Source organism: Peromyscus eremicus, chromosome 12 (genome assembly GCF_949786415.1).
Source record: "Peromyscus eremicus chromosome 12, PerEre_H2_v1, whole genome shotgun sequence".
Classification (NCBI taxonomy): Eukaryota; Metazoa; Chordata; class Mammalia; order Rodentia; family Cricetidae; genus Peromyscus; species Peromyscus eremicus.
Window position 1 is genome coordinate 33,653,223 of NC_081428.1, and position 22,532 is coordinate 33,675,754.

Sequence of the window (22,532 nt, forward strand, 5' to 3'; positions counted from 1 at the left end):
AGTCGGTGAAGAAGCTGATGCTTCTGAAACCTAGAAGCCCAAACTGCACAATGTGTTTCTCTTTGTAACTATTGCTTTTTCATAGTTATGCTTTGAAATTAGACCACAGGAAAAATTTAGCAAAGTGTTTTTTTAAAAAAAAAAAACAAAAACCCAAACTCCACCAATATATATTTGTCATAAAGATGAGCAGTTCATTAAAGAATGCACCTGAAAAGCAATACTTCGCAAATTTATAGGAAAACACATGTCTGCATTTGGAATAGAAATTTGCTTTAAACAGAACTTTTGGAATTCTTTCCCTATCCTTGACTCTGGGTTTGAGTGTTTGAAGTGTAAGTGATAGGATCCCTCTCAGAACCCAAGGTGTGTTCTGCATTGTGTGTTCTGAGTGATTGGCTGTAATCATATTCTGGCTGATTTCACGGCTTCTACTCAGACTTGAGAGTCAGAACATATGTTCATTCATACATGCCTCTGCTTACTTTTAAAGAATGAATTTTTGTAGGAGAGCTTTAGAGCATGAATATAATCAGGGCTTTGCTTTTATGACTAACACTAAATTCACGAAAAATTGCCTCTAGTATACTTATGTTTTCTGTTCACTTTTTTAAAGTTTTAGATGTGCTGCTTGATGTTGAGATTCTTTATGTATTTTCTGAAAATATATTTGCAAGTGTAGGGGGAAGCTGTAATGATTATTCAGATTCAGAGTATGCGGAGAGATTATGCTGGCTTGTCTAATCGATTCTGTGCTCTTCACATGGAAGTTCTTTCATTATGCTCATGTATACACATGCTCATGTCTCACGGTAACCCACAACCCATTGAGTGTGTTAGCTTTGTTTGGTAAGTACCAAGCAGGAGGCTGAGACTCAGCAAGAAGGCACTAGGTTAATAATGGGAACCAGAGATCCAGCCAGTTCAAACCGTACTTGCCTGACAAGTCAGAACATGAACCTGGGATTTCAAGCCGTGTAAATCAATCCTGAATTGACTGTAGTGCTAGACCCACAGACAAGTGACTTGCCCCAAAAGAAGCCATATAGTACAGTGCTGGATTTTCTTTTGTTTTAATTTTTATTTTGAGATATAGTACAATGATGAAAACTTAAAAAAAAAATCAGTGTAATACTGTTAACTAAAGCGTATATTGTATTACAGCTCACCTGATTGTAATAATTTTTAATTTGATTGTGTGTGTGTGTCTAGGATCCAGTCTAGGGTCTCCCACTCCATTTTCTCTGACTTTTCCGCCTTTCTCAGTCTGTAACAGTTGCCATCTTTGAGGTCACTTTGAGTAGTACTGCTTAAGGTTTTTAAGGTTGAGGCTGTGGTTGCTTGCAGATTACCCCTCAATTTTCTCTTTAGTTCCTTGTAATTTGGGTGAGGTGGTGCTAGGGAGGAAGAATGCAGAGACAGTTATGTCACTCATCATAGGCAAGTGTTCTGCAGGACACATATCACAGTAATCATATCAAGGGGTGTGTAGTGCCAGTGTGTTGTATTGCTGGGAAGGTTAACCTTGGCCACTTGGTTTACATGTTGGCTTCCAGGTTTCTTAGTATAGTGCTTAGGTATAGTAGATTGGAATCTGAATCCTGGAAGTCTTAGCATTTTCCCATGTCCAAGTTGTTGATTATTTCTATCCCACAGCATTTTAGGAGAAAAAAAAATTGTTCAAGTATTTGAACATAGTTGCTGAGGTTACTTTTCTCATTGCTGCCACCAAAACCTGACAAACAAATTAGGACAAGAAGGATTTATCTGGGCCTAAGTTTTAAGAAAACACTGTCCATGGCAGCAGGGAAGGTGATCAGAGTTGGTCGGTGCCTGCAGCCAGGACTCAGTAATCAGAGAGTGCTGAAGTTCGGCTGCTTTTCTCTTTTACCTTTTTATTTAGTCTGAGTGGTTCCATTCATATTCAGGGCGAGGCTTCCCTCCTCTGTTAAATCTCCTTGGAACACCCTCACAGACACTCCCAATGGTGTGTCTCCTAGGTGATTCCAAACCTAGTCCAGTTGACAACAAAGAATTACAATCACAATGGCACCAAGTATCCACTCAGCAAACTGTATAGTAATTTATCCTCCTCTGTTGATAACTTATCAGGTCTAGCTTGGCCTTTTCTTCCTATTTTCCCTGAAAGAGTTCCAAGGTTAATTCTTAGGCCTTTGCTCTGTATCCCATTTCCTTGCTTTAGTTCTACATTCAGACAGGTCTTAATTACTTAGATCAGTATACTTTATATATACCACAGAGGGGGCTTGTGGGATATAAAAATAAATTTGTGTCGTTTTTCTCTGTAGTTTTCCAAGTTTCTTCTCTTACATCCTTTTTAGAATACATTTTCAGACTTTTCTTGCATAACCAACCCAAACTGATGAGCCTCCAGTAGCTGCTACTTACTGTAAGTATAGTAACATGAAACAATATGATGTTATTACCATTATTGAGAACAGAAGTTACAAATGGTCTGCTGGGTTGTATACCTTCTGGAAGCTCTAGGGGAAGAATCCACTTCCCATTGCCCCATTTCAGCCTCAAGAGACAACCTGGGTTCCTTGGTTCATGGTCCTGTTCTTCCGCCTTCAAGGCCGATAGTATAGCCAATCACAATGGCATGCTATAACCTTATATGGACCTTTGTGATTACATTACATCTACTTGTACAGTCCAAGGTGGGCTCCCATCATTAATCACATCCCAAATTCACTACATGTAAAGTAGTGTATGCACAGGTAGAGAGTAGGTTGTGGACATCCTTGGAAGACATTTTCCATCATCTTCTGTCCTCGCAGCTTCCAGTCTCTTTTCTTTTCCCCTGGGATTCTCAGTTCACAGTGGGCTATGGTGCTGTCCCTACCTCTTCCTCTCTCATGCATTCCGTAACTCCCTGTATAACAGACTACTGCCCTGTCCCTTTAAGAGTTCTTAAACCAGTTGCTTCACCTTCACTGCATGCAATTGATTCTTTTTGACTCTTCCCTTTGACGCTGAGGCTCCTAGCATCTTTAGATGTTTACGACCACTTCTTTGAATTCTCAGCGCTTTTTCCTTTTCCTCCTGCCTGCTTCCTTTATTTTACATCACCAGTTTGCTTTCCTTCATCTGTCTTCTAAGTTTTCCCTAAGGTTTTCTTCTCTTTTCTGTGGCATGTCCTCACTATACAACCGATCAGATGTTATGATAGCATCTCAGCTACACAGTGGATGTATTCCTGGTACACAGAGACTGATCTTCTTCTTAGTCTCAGCACATCCACAGTTGTGTTTGTGCCCTGTCTCCGTTCCATGTCACAAGTTCCTGTTGTTTTACCTGTATTTTATGTTAGCGGATTTATTTTGTCTTTCTCTTACCAAAGAGCAACCTGAGTACTAGGTTAAGTTTTGTTCTCCTATGTCACTAGGTCCTGGTGGGCTCCCTTTTAATAGACTAGTTCTCACATGTTTGTAAGGGGCACTTTCAGAGATCTCTAGTGATGCCAGAAACTGAGTAATGCCAACCCTATATAATATATATATATATATATATATATATATATATATATATATATATATATTTATATGTGATATAGTATACTATAACACACACATACACACCAATGGTAAGTTTTAACTTGTGAATTTGGCACAGTAATACCTTAACCTTAACAATTATAACTAATAATAAAAAAGACCAATTGCAGCAATGTACTGTAATAATACGACCAGTATGGATGCCCTACCATTCGGGTGCTTCTATTAAGTAAAATGAGGGTGACTTGAACAAAACCAGTCAGGTAACTGGCAGGGTTGCCTGATAACTAATAGATGGATTGCATATACAGCATGGATATGCTGAGTAAATCCATGATGCGATTCATATGGTCACACCCAGGCATGGCAGAGGAGGATGATACTTGCATTGTACTAGTGGGACACAGAGTAGAGAAGTTAGGGCTCCACTGTAGAACTTTCTAGTAGTTTTAGAGCACAGTTAGTCACATGCTGCAGTTTGATTGAATGACCCACAGTGGTCTACGTGTTAAAGGCTTCATCCCTAACATGGTGGGATTGGCAGGTAGTCTAGTTCTAGAGATGAAGCCTAGTGGAAGGAGGCTAGGTCACTAGAGATGTGACCTCAAAGGAAATTGTGAGACCCAAGCCTCCCTCTTCTTTCTCCTTTTGTAGCTTAAATATAAGGGATTTTACTCTGCGTGTGCTCTCACATAATGTGTAACCTTTCAATAATGAGGACTCAGAGGTTGCTTTTGCTTCAAGGCACTGACTCTATTTGGGTTTGCAGACACCCTGGGTAAATAAAAGTGGGAGAAAGGTATGGTATCTCCGCCGTCATTTTGTGTTTTCAGATTCCACACTTTACAACCTTAGACTGCTGCTCCTCAGGGCAGGAAAGAGACAGGCGAGTTCAGAAGAGAGGCATATGATTTATTAGTGTCTAAAGACATTTATATACATATGCCTTCTGTGATTCCGATGTCAAGAAGGCCCACTTAAAATCAGAAAAGTAAGACTAATTTAGCTAAAAGCATCTTGAAAACAAACGTTATATGAAATAACAACTGTTATTTGAAATAAGAAAATAGGAGTATCTGTGTTAGCTACTCAAGATTCTCAGATGTTACCCTTTAGTATCACAGTAAGTTTTAATCTCAAAGACATAGGTTTCTCATCCTTAAGTGTCCTGCATCCTGCTCATCTCCCATCACTTCCCCCACAGGTCCTTACCATTGAAAATAATTTCTTCCTTATCATGACTTTAGCATTTCCATCTGTCAAAGCTTTATTTCAAGTGTTTACTGCTAACTAACCCATCCAGAAAGAAGAGCTTTAGATAGCATGCAGAATGCATCTTATTGCTTCTGTACACCAGTGGAATGTCCCATAAAACTGATTATGACGTGCGTTATTATTCATGCTGTGATTGTTTTTCATGGAGGGAATATATCCCTACCACCACATTTTTTTTTTGTCTAAATGAATGTAAATAAATCTAGACCATTTATAGAAGCTGCTGAGTTCTTAATTTCCTAATTAAGCTTTCCATACAGATTAGCAAGGATTATCTAGTGTGCTGTATGCTAAACTGGAGTGTCTGACATTCTTTTTAATCTGTCTACTTCTTGAATATGCTTAATAAAAATAGTGGGATATTAGAGTTAAAAAAATTACCAGAGAGAAATATATGTATTTATGTTCAAGTTTAGAACTTGCTTTATGAAGTTTGAAATATTTTCAGTAATGTAGTTAGTTTCTGTATGTCAAACTTTGCCCTTCGGTTTCTTGAGTAAACTATTTTATCTTTGATGTGCATACTATTTTTAACATTAGGAATAACTTTTATATAATTATTTCAGTTTAAGTATTATCCTTCTACATTGGCAGAGCTATTTATTCTTTGATAATTTCACACTACAATAGATTCTTTGATAATTTCACACTACAATAAATCAGTCCACTTCCAACTTGTCCCGCCATTCCCACATGTGTCCCTTCCATCTTCATCTCTTCCTCCCTTCTCTATTTCCTCCTTCTCTTTCTTTTCTCCTTCCACCTAGTCCAGTCAGTGCCCACACTCATGTGGGTAGCACTGGATATGATTAAGATATGCATTAACTATTGCTCCCTACCATAAGGTTCACTGACCAAAGTTGGCAAAACATAAGTAGTTTTGTTTTTAAGTTGAATACTTTCCTGTGTGCCTTTTTTCTTTTCATTTTTATTAGTTTTCATTTTGCATATGTGTGTATGTCTGTGTGGGAGCCTGTGTGTGTATATGTGCATGTGAGTGCTAGTGTCTGAGGCCAGAGACATCTTGAGCTCAAGTTATAGGTGGTTGTGAGCTATTTGATGTGGGTGTTTGCAATCAAACCTGGGTCTTCTAGAAAAATAGTATGTGCTCTTAAGTATCGAGCTATATCTCCAACCCCTCCAGTATTATTTCTGATGTGTGTGTGTGTTACTTAGAAATGAACCCTGAAATAGAATGTCTTAATATGCTCAACTTTTGAGTATATTAGCCACTATATAAACTGGACTACAGAAGTCTTCACCTTGAGGCAAATAGCTGAACAAATATGTAATCAGAACTTTGGTATCTCAATCACTTCCTTTCATTTCCTAATTCCTAAGAATTAGTTTAGCTTTAAAATATTTCTGTTCGTTATTACCTCTAATCCATGAGTATGTATGCTTTTTTGAGAAATTTTTAGCCAATTGAGATAAACAATTTGACTTACATTCTCATATTGATGAAAGGGTTTATGTGAATTAAATGCAATGTAATACTTTCTTAAGTTAAAATTATTTGCATTAGTGTCACGTGGTGTTGCCTCAGTAAGAGGGAAATCAGAGAGTAAGGGTTGTGAATTAATGACCTGCTCCATTGGCCCTGGTGCTTCACAGCTGAAGAGAACACGTTCCAGCTGAGGAGACGATGAAGAGCTGCTTGAAGTGACCGTGTGGAGCAAAGGATGTCTTGGCCATTGTCTGCTGAGGATGGCAAGGAAGAAGCCTCCAAGCTTGAACTTGATTCTGTATTTTTAAGCAGAAAATGCTATGCTTAGATTTTTTTTTCTTTTTAAATAAACATAGGGGGTTTTGCCTTCTAGAGAGCAGGGTAGGGGGTTGAGACAGGGTCTTACAGTATAGCTTTTGCTGGACTGGAACTTGCTATTTGGCTGGCCTCAAACTCAGAGATTGACCTTCCTCTACCTTCCAAGTGCTAGCATTAAAGCCCAGCCACAGAGTTGGGCTTTATCAACAACATATCACTTTTTTTTTTAGATTCAGGAACTAAGTTATGAGTGTGCTGGGCAAAGTAAAGGGAAAAAAAAATCCTGGTTATGTTTGTGAAAAGGAGCCCTTGCCCCTGTATACCTGATTTGGTATGCATTTATAAAAATTATAGAGATATTAGGATAGTATCTATCCTAAAGTGGTTCAGGCTGTTCCAAGATACAGTAGTGTCTGTTGTTCTGATAAAGCCATTGTCTTTAAACTTCCCTTGGAAACTACAGCGGACTAACTTCTTATTAGTACTGAAGCCTTGAGTCTCTTGTACCTCCCTTGCTCTAGGCACAGCGTGGAGATAAATGATAGAGAGAACTGCCTTTGAACTCTGAAGACGTGCCATTTACATCAAAGTCTTAGTTATTGCTGGGCTGAGAAGAGGGGGAGCATCAGTCCAGAGGCACTTAATTTGAGGTAGTGAGCACCAGGATACCTCTTTTCCTTCTGTCTTTTATTGAGATAAGTTCTCACAAGTACCCGAGGCTGGCCCCAGTAAATTCCTCCCACCTTAGTCTCTCTAATGCTGGCATTCCAGGTGTGTATGACTGCCCCTGGTGAGCCACTGAGAGCGACACTTCCATGAGATTTCACAGCATTTGATACTGTTCCTTTCTTCACTCCTCTAGAAACTGTTTACATAATTGCCATTTTTTCACTGCCTCCCCAACCCCCTCCAATCTAAGTTGAAAGTGTTCTCATCTTCCTTGTCTGCTGGCCTGTGTCTTGTGCATTTCCTGGGCTGTTTCCTATGTTGTGATAGATTACACTGTTACTTATGAGACACAAATGCCTGGTCAAGAGCTCTCTTTTAGTTTCAGACTTCAGCCATGAGAACAAGCACCCTGTCAACATGTGCCCGAGGAACTGTTTAACACTCTTTCAGAACCTGGGCTCAGATGTGGGCTCCCTGGCTTGCACTTTGGGTTGTCTGGTGACATGGCTGAGCAGTTAAGTGCACTTGCTGCACTTACAGAGGGGACTAGGGTTCAGGCCCTACACTCATGCGACAGCTCATATCCATATGTAGCTCCACTTCCAAGGGACCTTGCAACCTCTTCTGGCCTCTAAGGGTACCAGGCATGCACATGATACACATACATGCATTCAGACAAAAATACTCATGGAAAATTAATTAATTACTTAATTAAAAATCTTACACACACACACACACACACACACACACACACACACACACACACACACCCTCTCTCAGGAAGTGGCCAGGGATAGTATACCCTCAAAGACCCACCCTAGAAGCTTGCTTCCTCCGGTTGGGCCCCACCTCCCAACTTTCCAGAGCCTCCCTAAATAATTCCGCCCACTAGAGGCTGTGTTCAAACCCTAAGCTGTGGGAAACAGGGGTGGTTCCCTGAAGAGGTGTATAAAAAATTCCATGTTCTTAGAAACTGCTGCCTCAGTGGTCTTCATTTGTAAGACAGTCTTAGACTTCTAGAGCAGGCTCTGTTTCCGGCTCTATTCACAATCCTGCTGTGAAGAGGATTTCCCTTTTACAATAATTATCTTACATTAGTGAAATTATCTTCCAGTCTTCTGGTTTCTTTGCTAGGCTCTGTAGTTTATGAGGGCTGAGATTTCTCAGGGTTTATTTGTTCTTTATTTTGAATCTGTGTTATTTAGAATGTGATAGAAACAATATGAAAATGTGGACTTATTTTCTTATTTTATATGTGTGAGCGTTTGGGCTGTAAGTATGTGTGTATACCATATGCCTCCTAGCTTTCTTAGGAAGTAAATTCATACTATTCACAGTTAACAAGGCTTGTATAATTTCATATGCATAGAAAGAACTTACGTTACATACGACCTCATCTCTACATTTTCATCATCTGTTATGGATCTCCTTGACGTTCCTTCTGGCCTCCTCAGTGGCTGGTTGGGGACAGGGTCTGAGCTTCCTTCTTGTTCTTTGCTGAGTCAAGTGTAACTTTGATTTCCATTTATTTGCCATGGTAGTCTGAAACACTTTAACAGGACCAAGATTCTTGGGTAACAAGGGAAACTAACATGCAGAACAAATTCAGTTTAGTCATGTAGAAGCCAGCATCCTTGCCTGTGGAATCTGAGTTCCGATGAGTGTCTGATGTGTTGTCCTCTCATTCTGTCCTGTTCTCTGTGTGATTTTACACTGTACCTTCCCACAGCTTCCTATCTACTGTCTTTCACCACCAGCTGGGGTCCCTTGCCAGGATGAGTAACGAAGTTTTCCAAGGCCTTGCTTGTATCTTTCCTTCTGCATGAAGCCTGTCTTGATCACTTTATGTGAAACTGCTCCATCTTCCCCTCTCAGTTCTTTTTCTCTTCATCCATTTTATTCTTTTTTCCTCACAGTACTTAAGAGTGCTCTAGCATACTACATAATTTATACCTATTCGCTTCTTTTTATTTAAATCTTTCTTGCCAGAAAATGTTTTGTTATGGTGATAGTTGATAAACAAGTTTATCTTAAATACTTCAACACGGATAACTAATGTATAGAATCATATCACTGATTATTCAATATTTGACCAGTTTGGCTTTTGGAAGACTGAGTTTTTCTTCCTTAGCCTGTGACCTATTCCTGGAATGTCAGACGCTTTCACGTCTGTCTTTTCTTTATTTCATTTTTTTTTTTTTTGGTGGATTTTGAATGCATTTCGAATTTGAGAGGGGGGAAGAAATAAATGTGCAGATCCATGAGAGCCATGCCTAGAATTTAAAAAACACCCTTGACTACCATCTTACTTCTGTTTTCAAGCCTTCTTTAGGCTCATTGCCAGTGAGAAATGAATATACACCTACATTCACTAATACAAGTGATGCCTGGGTTTCTCTTGGCCTCCTCGGAGTGCCTGAGCAGGTGGCTGTAGGTTGGTTGACCTGGGCCTTTAAGTGTCAAATGCACGTGAGTTGGCTTAATAGATTCAAAGGCTTATAGCTCTAAGTCCTGACAACTAGGGGATTAGGACTTTAGGCTCCAGAGGCCAGAAACTAACAGGCCTGGATGCTGAGATCCCAGGGTGCATCAGCAGCTAGTGTAACCCTTAACTCTGAGCAGCAGGTGGCAGTAGTAGCTGTCAGTGTCTTCTAGTTAGAGCTCCCAAACCTGTGTCCCAGGACTTACACCTCCTACCCAGTGGCCCTCCTGTGGACTTTGCAGTGGTTGGTGTTACAGCTTTTGAGCATTGGTAACTGTGGTGATCTTTTATTTGTGCTGAAATGTGATATTTTATTTGTATGTTAATAAATAAAGGTTGCCTGGAGATCAGAGGAAATAGCAAGCCATTTTAAGTAAACAAAGAAGTCAGGCAGTGTAGCACACGCCCTTAATCCTATCACTTAGCAGGCAGGATCTCTGTGTGTTCAAGGCCACACTAGGGAACAGAGCCAAGCGTGGTGACACAGGCCTTTAATCCCAGTACCAACCATAGGTGGTCTGTACAAACAGACAGAAAGTGACAGAGCTGTGTAGGAAGAGGAAGTGATGTGTCTGGGCTAAGGGTGCCAATGAGAGAACAGAACAGAAAAGGCATATAAACATGAGTAGACAGGAAGTAACTCGCATTTGGAAGCTGCATGTTTTAGGAAGAATAGCTTCAGGGCCATCTTAAGTAGGTTCTACCCGGTGGTCTTAGAATGGCAGCCATGATATGCTGTAGTTGTATGTTCCCTGAACAGTTTCATCCCTACATCTCCTACATGATGATGGGCTATTCCACCCTTTACATTGTGCAGCGATCACCCTGGCCAGGGATGAGCTTTACTAGGGTACTGAATCACCAGGTTAATAGGACCAGTATATACCTTCTCTGGGTTTATGAATTCCTAGAAGTTAGTATTAGGTGCTGGTTATGATTTGCTAACTGATCCATTGTGTGACCTTTGACAAATTATTTAATTTTCTGGCCCTGTATTTCTTCACCTATGAAGCTCAACTAGACTTTTTTTTATTGTTTTTACTCTATGGAGTAACAAATATTTTATGTTTTATAACGTTTGAAAGCTTCTTTCTACATACGTTACTTCTTCAGCTAGTACTCATGTCATTATGTTGTATTTGATATTTTTATTTGACATGGTGCTGCCTGTCTAAGTGCAGAGATGAGACTAACACCTAGCAAGAATTCTGTGTGTGCTTTGTAAGACAGGTAAATCTGCTGTAGATGGTTGAGTCCTTAATAATGACCAGTAGCTCAGGGTTAAGCATTATGTATCTAATTCTCTTTTCATTCTTTCCCTTATTTTTTCCCTATTTTATATATATTATAATTTTTACTTAGAGGACAGTAAGATGATATTGTATTTTCATAAATTCTGCTGGTAAATCAGTATTTTACTCATCAGCGTAGTTCCCAGCATCTAGAAGATTGTCTGGGATATAGTATATACTCCTTAAATGTTGCTTGAATGGATAAATTTGCTTGTATCCTCCCCTCCATCCTGAGTGATTTTCATTTTTTATTATTTTAAGAAAGGTGACCCTTGTGATGGTGGGCCTTGATAACGCTGGTAAAACAGCCACCGCAAAGGGAATCCAAGGAGGTAAGTAAAAAATATTTGCCTGCTAAACTCTTAATTTTTCCAAGTTATTTGTTAATGTTAATTGCTTCATTACCTGTTAATTGGGCAGAGACAGCTACTTTGTGTTGTCAATATACTTAGGCTATGAGTCGGCTCTGGCTTCCTGATGTCCCTCCTACCATGTTTCGGGTTTGAACAGGTATAGTCTCCTTGACATCTTGACATCATTGGTCAGTGGCAGATGGGAGTAACCTAAGCTGGCCTTGAACTAGAAGTCCTCTTCCTTAGCCTCTCAATTGCTAGGGTTACACAAATAATCCACAAAGACTCATTTTCGTCATGTAGTCTCCTCTTTCATAAACTCCAGGCTGTTAATCCCCTAAGGGTAGTTTTATTCATTTTGGTGTTCCAGTGGGTTAAAGCGTGTTTCTTAAGAATAGTAAATGGCACCCTTCTTCTTTCTCTTCCTCCTCCATCTTCTTGTTTTTCATGTCAGGGTTTCTCTGTGTAACGTTCCTCCCAAGTGATGGGATTAAAGGCACGCACCCCTGCCACGCAGCTAAGCCTTCATAAAAACGTCCTTTCCATGGCACGTGCTTTTCTCCTTAGTTCTGGTTCTGCTCTTACTCTCGGCTCATTCCCCTTTCGCTAGGTGTTTTGTTTGTTTCATTTGAGATCTGTGTGCCTTCTCTTTATATTGTTATTGCTCAAATCCAGACCCCACTGTCTTTCAGCTGTCATAATAGCTTCTCAAAGTGTCTTCCCTGTCATGACTGTTGCTTTTTTCACTGGGCTGCTCATTTCCCTGACCATCAGAATGATTGTGTTAATTGGGCTCTGGAGTCGCAGTGTTTCAGCAAGATTGAAGTTCACTTCCCTCTGGCCACGCAAAAGTAGTCTAGGACTAAGATGGCACTCCCGGATGATAAGGAGTCAGCCCCTTGCCCTGTTCACCTTGCCATCCCTACTGTTCTCTTTCTTCTACATGGCCTAAGATCTCTCTGCAGCATGCATTTGAGCTGCGTGGAAGTGGTAAGAGAGAAGAGGAGGAGGAGGCCACGCTTCTCTCCTTTAGGACCATGAACCAGAAACTGATGCGCCGCCACTTTACTTCATGTGCATTGATGTTCTGGACCCCACTACTGCTTCTGTATATTGAGTCACTCTCTAGCAAGAGCCAGTGCTCTCTGTTTCTTCCCCAGTCTCTTCTTTGGGTATCTTACGTGTAGCTAGAATTAGTTGCAATCAGTCAGAGTGGGAGTAATTACACTATGAAAATGGGCGTGTACTACATGTTAGCCTTCCCCCTCTACTTCCAAATAAGTTGTTAGATACTTAGTAGACCACCACTGATTAGTCTAGACCCTCCTCTAATGGCCAGTCGCTGCCTCTGAGATTGGGAATCAATGTCTTTTGTAAACATAAATTCCTAGGAATTTCTATCCAATACTGCTTCTTAATAGGAAACTATATAATTTTGGGTAGAAAGTTTTTTTCTGTGAATTATCTGTTGCTTTGTTTGTTACTAACATATAGTCACACACACACATACACACACACACACACACCACATAACATATATGTATATTTCAAGAGTAGGCCAAGAGCTCTATGGATCAGGAATCTGATTAATAATGGTTTTGTTGTATCCTGCATATAACTTAGCACATAAGAGACACCTAATCAATACTTATTTATTATGTATTTGTATTTTATCTTAGATTTATTGTGTCTTAACATATGCGTTACTGTAAGTCTTAAGATTGAGGGCCATGTATCTATCTCTGTGTCAATTAACTTACCTCTAAAAGGTCACCAGTAAATGATTACAGGGAAGGGTGGAATGTACTGTGTGCTAAGCACTCAGGGTACGCAGACATGGTTCTGCCTGTTGGGGAGGTATAGAAGGTAGGATGTAGTGATAGAGGGTGAAGTTGGTAGAGAGAGTGGCACAGAATCATCAGAAAAGGATTCGTGAGGAGAAACCGAATTGGAACATTTGTATTGTCTTGAAGCACAGATCCTGAACAGGAGTCAGAGGCTCAGGGTGTCCCATGCCCTGGCTTTTGTCCTGAAAATCTGATTTTTTTTTTTTTTTTTTTTTTTTCCGAAACAGGGTTTCTTGATGTAGTTTTGGTGCCTGTCCTGGATCTCGCTCTGTAGAACAGGCTGGCCTCAAACTCAGAGATCAGCCTGCCTCTGCCTCCCAAGTGCTGGGATTAAAGGCGTGCGCCACCACAGCCCAGCCTGAAAATCTGATTTCATAGTAAAGGCTTTTTAAGTCCCCAGAGCTCGGATTAGGGTCCTGGCTCCCCCACTTGCTATCTAACATTGAAAATATTTTGAGTTTTTTTTGTTTTTGCTTTATTATTTCACATAGGGCTGGCCTGAAGCTCATGATCCTCCTGCCTCACCTTCTTTGATGCTAGGATTACAGGTATGTGCTACTATGCTGAATAACCTTGAAAACAGCTCTCCCTTCCCCTCCTCCTTTACTCTCCCCCTCCTCTTCCTTTTCCTCCTCCCCATTCCCTGTGCTGTGCATTGAAACTCACACACACATACATGTTAGGCAAGTGCTCTACCACTGACCTATTTATTCCCCCAGCCCAGACATTTCCTAATGCTAGCTGGTTTACTAGGAATGTTCCGACCACTTTATCTCCGCGTACATTGTTCTCTTGCTTAGAATAATGATTCCTATCTCTCTTCTAATTGTGACACTTCTAAGACTTGATTCTTACTCTCCTCAGTTTCCGAAGCCTCTCTTGACCACTTCACTCCTTCCCTTCATCTTTTTGAATTCCCTCATGATACCATCTCAGTCTTTTCACAGAACATAGACATTTGGTGTCATTTCCTCAATATTTGATCTCTATAATTTTAACAATTATTTTCTTATTTGTATGTGTGTTTTGTGTCCCTAAATGTCTGCTGTGTGCCTGGTACCTACAGAGGCCAGAAGAAGGCCTTGAATCTCCTACAACTAAAGTTCCAGACAGCTGGGAGCTGCCTTGTGCATGCTGGGTATCAAACCCTGCTCCTGGAAGAGCAGTCAGTGCTCTTAACCACTGAGCCATCTCTCCAGCCCCCTGATTTTTATATTTTGCAATGTTCTTTGAGGATGGCAACAATAATCTATTTATTTTTGAACCCTGGTCTCTAGTAACATTATTTCATCAAATTAGCGTTTGCTCTAATTTGCCCTTCCTTGCCCATGCTCCAGCATAGTGAATTTGTTTCCATTGTTAATTTCCTGGGGGTATCTTTCAGTTCATACTCAAAGACAACAACCTTTTTCGGGCTGTAATTTGCCTCATTGTTATTATTTTTCTTAGTCGAGTATTAATTTTCCTGCCTACACCTCCCAAATGCTGATATTATAGTCAAACACCACTGTGCCTGATTTATGGAGTGCTGTGGATCTAACTCAAGCTCCCAGGCAGGCATTCTACCAGTGGAGCTACCTCCCCAGCCCCGAGCTCCCTGTTTGAGATCCTGGGAGATCCTGTTTCTAAAAAGTCAGGCTACTTTGTTAGGTTTAGCTTTACCCTTTTGTCTTTTTAGTAATGGAGACATTAGCAGCAGAAAAGTGGCTTTTAATGACTCTGCTAAGTGTCTCAGGCAGGGCAGAGGCTGCTCTCGGATACTTCCTGAGAGGCAGTGTGGTACTTTGCAAGCCTGTTTCTCAGCTATAATAATCCTTGAACACGCCTCACAGATTTATCACAGTGAATGCTTTGTTCAATGTAGGAACCAGTTACTATAAACAACCAATGTCATTTAACAGAAATTTCTGAATGATAGGAATAGTTTATACTGAGTCCATGTAATAGGGTGGACTACTAACCACATTTTATTTCCAAGAACTGGAGATACAGCTGGTACAACTGAGGAACTGAATTTTAATCCTTTAATAATCACGTAAAAATTAAAAGCCTTTTGTGGCGTCTTTCTAGTCTTGAACCATACAGCTCTAAGCAAAGTCCTATGGAGAAAGATTTATAGTATATTCTAGTGATAAGGAGGGAATAGAAGAGGCAGATATGACACTAAAGTTTTCTCTTACCCACTGAATCTATAAAGTTATTAATGTTTAATAAGCTCTCTCATCTGTCTCTTGTATTAATTTTCTTAGCTCTCTGGGAAATGGCCTATCATTCATTTTCAGTCAACAGAGCGCTACTTTAATCACCGAATTGTATAACTGATATGTCAGGGTCCCATTTCCTGTTTTCAGGACCCTGTTCACTCTGGCTTCCACCTGTATTTGTGGAAGGCTTCGCCAGGCATGGGAGTGCATACTTGTCATCCAGGCGCTGGGGAAACCGAAGCAGGAGAATCACAAGTTGGGGATCAGCCTAGGCTACAGAAGTGACCTCGTCTCAAAAGCAAAACCGAACCAAATAAAACCTGTTGAGAATTTGATCCAGTGTCAATGTCTAGCCCTTGGTACTTGTTTGATTTCTCACTCTTAGGGTCCTCCTGCTCCCCAGCCTTCTCCTAAGCCCATCTCCTGGAGTAAGACTTCTGTGTCTCTCTGGCATCTTTTTAAACCTCTTATGATCATTGCTCTCCTTGGCGGATATGGTAATGTGCCCCCTGTACTTGGTGTCTTCAGATATAAAATTCCTCTTCTCACTCCAAACCCAATTATAAATTTATTGGAACATATGAGAAACATTTCAATAGAAGTTCTGAATTTGAGCTCTCTTTGCAGGATGCCCTTAAACATCTCTGTATTCCAATTGTAGCTGTAATTTTAATTTAGCTGATTGGAAAAGAATTGCCTTATTCTTTGCAGTTTTTTCTATTTTTGATTCTTCAAATTTCTTTTCTTTTCTTTTCTTTTCTTTTCTTTTCTTTTCTTTTCTTTTCTTTTCTTTTCTTTTCTTAATATTCCTGACTTTGCTTATTCTTTCACAGAATTTATAATAGAGCCCTTGAGTGGCATGGTGTTGAAAGGTTAAAATTGATTTAAGAATAAATTAGCCTTAACACAAGAACTCATTCATTCATTAACATTTAATTATTAAGTGCCTATTTCATGTTACTTGCTAAGATTATAGTAATTAAATAAAACTAACAGCCAGGTGGAGGTGGCATGCGAATGCCTTAAATCTCAGCACTCAGGAGGCAGGCAGATCTCTGAATTCAAGGCCAACCAGGTCTACAGAGTGAGTTCCAGAACAGCTAGTGCTGCACAGAGAAAACCTGTCTCGAAAACCAAAAACAACACAAAAACCAATACAAACGAATAACTCAAACACAAATTCCTATCTGTGGACAGTGAAAATACTAGTTGGGTATTTACTTTTTTTTTTTTTTTTTTTGGTTTTTCGAGACAGGATTTCTCTGTGTAGCTTTGCACCTTTTTCCTGGAACTCACTTGGTAGCCCAGGCTGGCCTCGAACTCACAGAGATCCGCCTGGCTCTGCCTCCCGAGTGCTGGGATTAAAGGCATGCACCACCACCGCCCGGCGGGTATTTACATTATTAACCCGTCTCTCACACAAGTGTTTTTGGTGGTAGTATCTATTGCATCCGCAAGTGATTTTCCCATTTTGTAATGACATATGAATGCTACCTTGGATATGATTTATGTTGTAGAGATAAATTAATGTTATTAAAGTCTAAGGAGTCCTCTTTTTTGTATCATTTCAAACAGAGCATCCTGAAGACGTAGCTCCCACTGTTGGCTTTTCTAAAATTGACCTTAGACAAGGAAAGTTTGAAGTTACCATCTTTGACTTGGGAGGTGGCAAAAGAATTCGGGGAATTTGGAAGAATTATTATGCTGAGTCCTATGGGGTAATATTTGTTGTGGATTCCAGTGATGAAGAAAGAATGGAAGAAACAAAAGAGACGATGTCAGAAGTGCTGAGACATCCGAGGATATCAGGAAAGCCTATACTGGTGTAAGTAATGGAGCATTAGGAGAGATGCTCGTCTCTTAACAGAATATTAAGTAACCAAGGTGGTCATCTATTAGTATAATAAATGTGTACAATTGCCTGTCAGTTATAATGTTATATTGCTTTGGGTAGGGATTCAAGAATTTAGCCTGTGTTATGAGCAAGCTTACTAATTGGATGCCTTGAGAAATCAAATATGAGCTCTCGTTTTATTTGATGGCCTGCTTATTTTTGCATTTTGAACGAGGTTTTAGGATATCTTTTATTCCCCTCCCCCCACAGCAGATATCACTTAGGCATGCTAGGCAAATGCTCTGAGCATATGCAGCCACCGAGCTGCAACCTCGGCCCCTTTTTCAAAACAAGATTTTGCCATGTAGCCTTGGTTGAACTTGAACTCTTGATCCTCCTGCCTCAGCATCGTGAGTTGTGCCGTCACACCTAGCTTCCTCTCTTAATAATTTATATTTTGTCATTGTCCTTTCTTATTGGCTTCCTTTTGGGTTTTGCTTTCTTTAAGGCAGGCTCTCACCTAGCTCAGGCTGTTCTTGAGGTTGTTACGTAGCCAAGGATGACCTCAAATTTCAGATCCATCACCTCCACCTCCCCAGTACTGGGATTACAGGTGTGAACCCCCTTGATCAAGCAAACCCACAGCCTTGTGCAAGCTAGGCAGGCCCTCTCCCAACCAACTGAGCTATCTCCCCGACTGCTGTACTTTTCCCGGGAGTGCATTTTTTGAAAGTTCCTTAAATGGGTCCTTCTCTAATGACACTTTAATTTCTCACTCTGAGCTTTCATATTTCCCCATTGCACGTGTGATCTAGCTTCATTGTCTCAGTCATGTGCTTACAGCATTTTGTCCTTAAGCTGGAAGGGACATTTGTAGAAGACATTGAGAAGGGACATTGGTCTTCCTCGCATTTGTGCACAGTGAGCGCCAGGTGGCGCTGTGACGTGAGAGAAGGCAAAGGGGAAGTCTTAGTTCAGATTGCTCCTCAGCAGGAAGTTACTGAGTAAATGCCCCTGTCTTTCTTTGCTTTGCCCTCATTCCTGTACTTCATTATTAAGGTATAAAAAACCAACCCATCATGGTTGATTAATAAGAGGAGTAATGCAAGAGGAGTTTCTCCCCGTGCTTCTCCATAGCAAATGGGGATTTTTAAACAAGGCTATTTGAAACTTTGGTTATAAAAGTTGAAACTTTATTGGGTCATTTATTGGTAAAGCTTATGTTTTTAAACTTTTAAGTGTTTGATTAAAGAAGTTACTTCCTCTATAGAATCAGGTCTCACTTTTATTGAAGTAAAATATTAATAGAAGTATATATGAAAGGTGACCTTGGTTGAGCCCTACAGGCGAACTTGGTCTTTGAAAATATTTAAACAGAGACTCACTGGTTTCTGAAGTAAAATTAAAATATTAATCACTGTTTGTCATAAATGAGTAGTTCATGTCTTTTTAACTAAATAGTCATTTATTTATTTTTCTTCATATGCATATATTATTCTATGCATATATTAATTCAACAAATACTGAGTACCTACTATACTTCAGATTAATTATGCAAGGCACTATTTGATTTCCTATGAAATAAATTGAACTGGAAGTTTAATTTCATAACTAAATATATTGAAGTTTTCATCAGTTGGTAGCAATGTCCTAAGAAGACTGGTGCCATTTGTAGACTTACACCTGTCTTTAGAGAGAAAAGAAGTCACTCTGCCTGTCACCTTTTTGGAGTCCAGTTTGTTGGACTTTCATCCAGAATATCTCTGAAGCCACCAGCTAAAATTTCTTTTCAGGACAATAGGAATTCTACTTGTGTTAGTCCGGTTTAGCTATTGGAATAGTGGCGTATCTTATCCTAGAGTGACAAGTCTTTACTGGGCTCGAGACCCTCGAGTCGTATCGACAGGATTTCTTAAACGCGGGTGTGACTGCCTTGACCCACTTCATGCTCTTGGGTCCCCAGCTCACTGGCCTTATTGGGCCACTGTCGGAAGCTTTGCTGCTCTTCTAACCCCCTGAGGCTGCCTACACTGTGGGCTGTGGGAAGCTTTGCTGCTCTTGTAGACCCCTGAGGCTGCCTACACTGTGGGCTTGCGCTCCAGCCTCCTTCATCCGTATGCTGCACTCTTCTTTCGCTATCACACTCTCTAAAACTAACAAAGAACAAATGCTTGACAGTGTTGCTAGGTGGGCAACAACACGTTGCCAAGGACCTCCTGCTTCACCATTTTCATCCCAGACCTCCAGGATTTGGAGGGTGAGACCTTTGGAAGCAGACAGGCCTCAAGAGGTGCCCTTTCCTCTCCTCCTCTCCTCTCCCCTCCCTTTGTCTCTCTTCTTCCTCTTCCTTTCTTTGTTTCCTTGAGACAAGGTCTCATGCTGTAGGCCAGGCTGCCTTGGAACTCCCAGCAACCTTCCAGCCCCAGATAGGGATTACAGGTATGCAAACACCACAGTCCTGAAATTTACTGATTCTCGCTGAGCCTCTATGGCTCTCCTTGTAAATGAAGATTTGCAAGCCTGTGCCAGCATGTGAATTTGGATAATGAAAGCATGACCTGCAGAGTGTTCCTACTGTTCTGTAAATGGATTTTTATATTATTGCTGATGACGCAGTGCTTCAAAGTGTTATATGAATTCAAACCACTTAAACCAATTTAGTGGTGTTAACATGCACCCCAAAATCTTTAATTGTTCTTTTTTTTAATGTTATTTTTGTCTTCTGTTTCCAGTAGATTCCTAATATTGTTCCATCAACTCTTTCAAGAATTAGTTTACTCTTTCAGATAGTTATATTAAGAAAAAAATTGCTGCTTTTACTTTGTATTAAGTGTAGAAATAAAATATACAGAATAGTTAACAACTGATTAAATATGTTGTGCTTGTTGCTTAGGTTAGGATAATACTAAGCAATTGAAGACACAGCCATAAGATACCATTTATCATAGCCATGTTATGGCATAAACCAAGGCGCAAATCAACACAGAAGCAGCATAGGAGAACAAAATCAAGTCATTTGTAAGCAAATGGAAGCAAGTAGGTGTCACCAAGTTAAGTGAACTTATCCAGAGACAGAAAGACAAATATCACATTTTTTCCTCTTGTATATAGAATTTAGAATCTAAGTGTGTGTAGGGGAGCAACCTGAGAATAGAAAGCAACTACCAGAGAAGGCTTTGAGAGACACAAGAAGGTCGATATGACCAAGCACAATAATGCACGTGTGGAAATGTCAAGTTGAACCCATTGATATCTATAATTCATATTAATATGATAAAAAGAATGTAGCAGTGAAATAGAATATTGTTCACTGCTTTGCAATACATCTGTGTTTAATTCTTACTTTAAAAGCATAATAAAATACTAGCAGAAAGAACTTTTTACAAATCCATCTGGGCATAATTGAACTAATGCATATTAAATAGTACTTAATAGTCTTAGTTTTCGTGATAAATAATTTAAGAAAAGCTATAACCGAGTATGCTTAAAACTCTAGATAAAAAAAATTAAAAGGAACACTGGAGGTAATAGCTGGAATTATCCAGTCAGCTGTTGAGTTTTACAGGAATCTTTTTTAGAATGCTCCTTTAAGCATTTTAAGCTAGGACATATGAAACATCCTTTCCACGGTGATGCTTGGTAACTGACACAGTAGAAAGCAATTCAATGTATATATTTAAACTAAAATTACTTCATAGTACATATAATATGATGTAACATGACAGTTGAATCCTTCAAGTTCCCCAACTCCCTCAGCACACATTTCATGCATTGTATAGGTGTGGAAGAGCCACCACCCTAAGCAGACAAGGACCCTCATGTTCTCTGCCAGCATTCAAGGTGCTGCGTGTTGCTAGGTTAAAAACACATGAGTGTCCACATTCAAGTTATCCCAGTACATCTCAGATGGGCCCTGGATGCCTCCTGGTCATTCTCTTGCCACTTTTCAGGATTTCATCCTTCCGTCTGACCTGATTGTTTCATTCATCCACTTGCTCCCTTAACTCTGCTCTTCTCAATTGATAATTTTGTCTTAGGGGTCTTTCAGGAAATAGAAATTGTCACACACGAATTCCCACCACTCTGGCCAACAGTTTAAACACATAGAGAACCCTGCGGTGAGGAGTCAGTCCTGAAGAGATTTGAGGTGAAGGGACTTTAGGGTACCTAATACAAGGAACACAGAGCACTGTGCCGAGGGCAGTGACCCAGAGGAGGATTCCCTCCTGACATTGCAGAGAAGGAAATCTCTGCAGTCGCAAGGGTTGGGATCTGGGGCACGAATGAGGACGCCTTGGGCTGGAGCAGAAACACAGCCTTCCATCCTGTAAGGAGGGGAGACAGCATTCAAATGAAAGGAGACAGCGGAGTAAGTTCGGTGGTAGGACAGAGCACTCTTACAGACTGGATATTGGTTGGACTCGCACAGGAAGTCAGTTGGAAATTCACATGCTAACACAGAAGCCAGTAACAAAGAGGTTTATAAGATGGTGTTAAGTTCCAGCGGACACTTAAAGGAAGGGTGATGAGATGCCACAGGTCATCAGGATGGCCCTGCTAGGGTGAGTCATCAGGGAAGGACTTTCTCAAAGGCAATCGTTTATTTTCTTCAATGACAACAGTGGCAAATATTTACTGGAGAGAAATATTACTCCATAATAGCAATAGAAACAAACAAACAAAATGACCGCAAAGATGACTGTGTTGCTTTCGAAAATATGTAGGAGATGGTAAGAGTTTACCAATATGAAAAAGGGTATAAATTAATGAAGAAGCATCATATTCTTCAGTAGAAAGACTAAATATCTTTATGGTGTCTACCACCCACCCACCCACCAGTGGTGACATTCAAGTGAACATGAAATTGGTGATGATAGACAGGTTTATTTCAGGCATAAGGAACAAAGAGTATAGAAACTCCTGCTCCATTACAGAAAGAGGACAGTACAGCCAGGCCACAGTGGGCAAAAACACGCAGTGAAGTAAAAAATGTTTAAAGAAAAAGAGCCGAATGGGCTCAGTGCTACATTCCTGTGTTATCCAAGCACTCTGGAGGCTGTTAGAAGGACCATCCCAAAGTTGAATGGTACTTAGGCCTCTTCATTAATTTATACTTTTTTTCTTTAGTGTTTGCTTCATCATAATATTCAAGAACACAATTGGCTTTACTTAGAGTTTGTCAAGCCCTCCGATCTGTATGTAATTCAGTTTCTTGTCCATTTCCAAGTTCATAAAAACAGCCTTACCACACCATAGGTCTTATGCTTGACTGTCACCAGGTAGGTTTTTCATC

At 40.2% G+C, this 22,532-nt stretch overlaps 1 protein-coding gene across 4 annotated transcripts in view; it reads left to right on the top strand.

The window, feature by feature from the left end:
* The window catches only part of Arl13b (ADP ribosylation factor like GTPase 13B), a 55,641-nt gene that overhangs the window by 1,122 nt on the left and 31,987 nt on the right, over window positions 1-22,532 (top strand). For 2 of the 4 annotated variants that reach the window (XM_059277092.1, XM_059277093.1), the window contains exons 2-3: window positions 11,263-11,333; window positions 16,981-17,230. In XM_059277092.1, coding sequence (XP_059133075.1) covers window positions 11,263-11,333; window positions 16,981-17,230 — 321 coding nt within the window. The remainder of the gene's footprint in view (window positions 1-11,262; window positions 11,334-16,980; window positions 17,231-22,532) is intronic. The other 2 variants (XM_059277095.1, XM_059277094.1) reach the window with 2 other exon arrangements.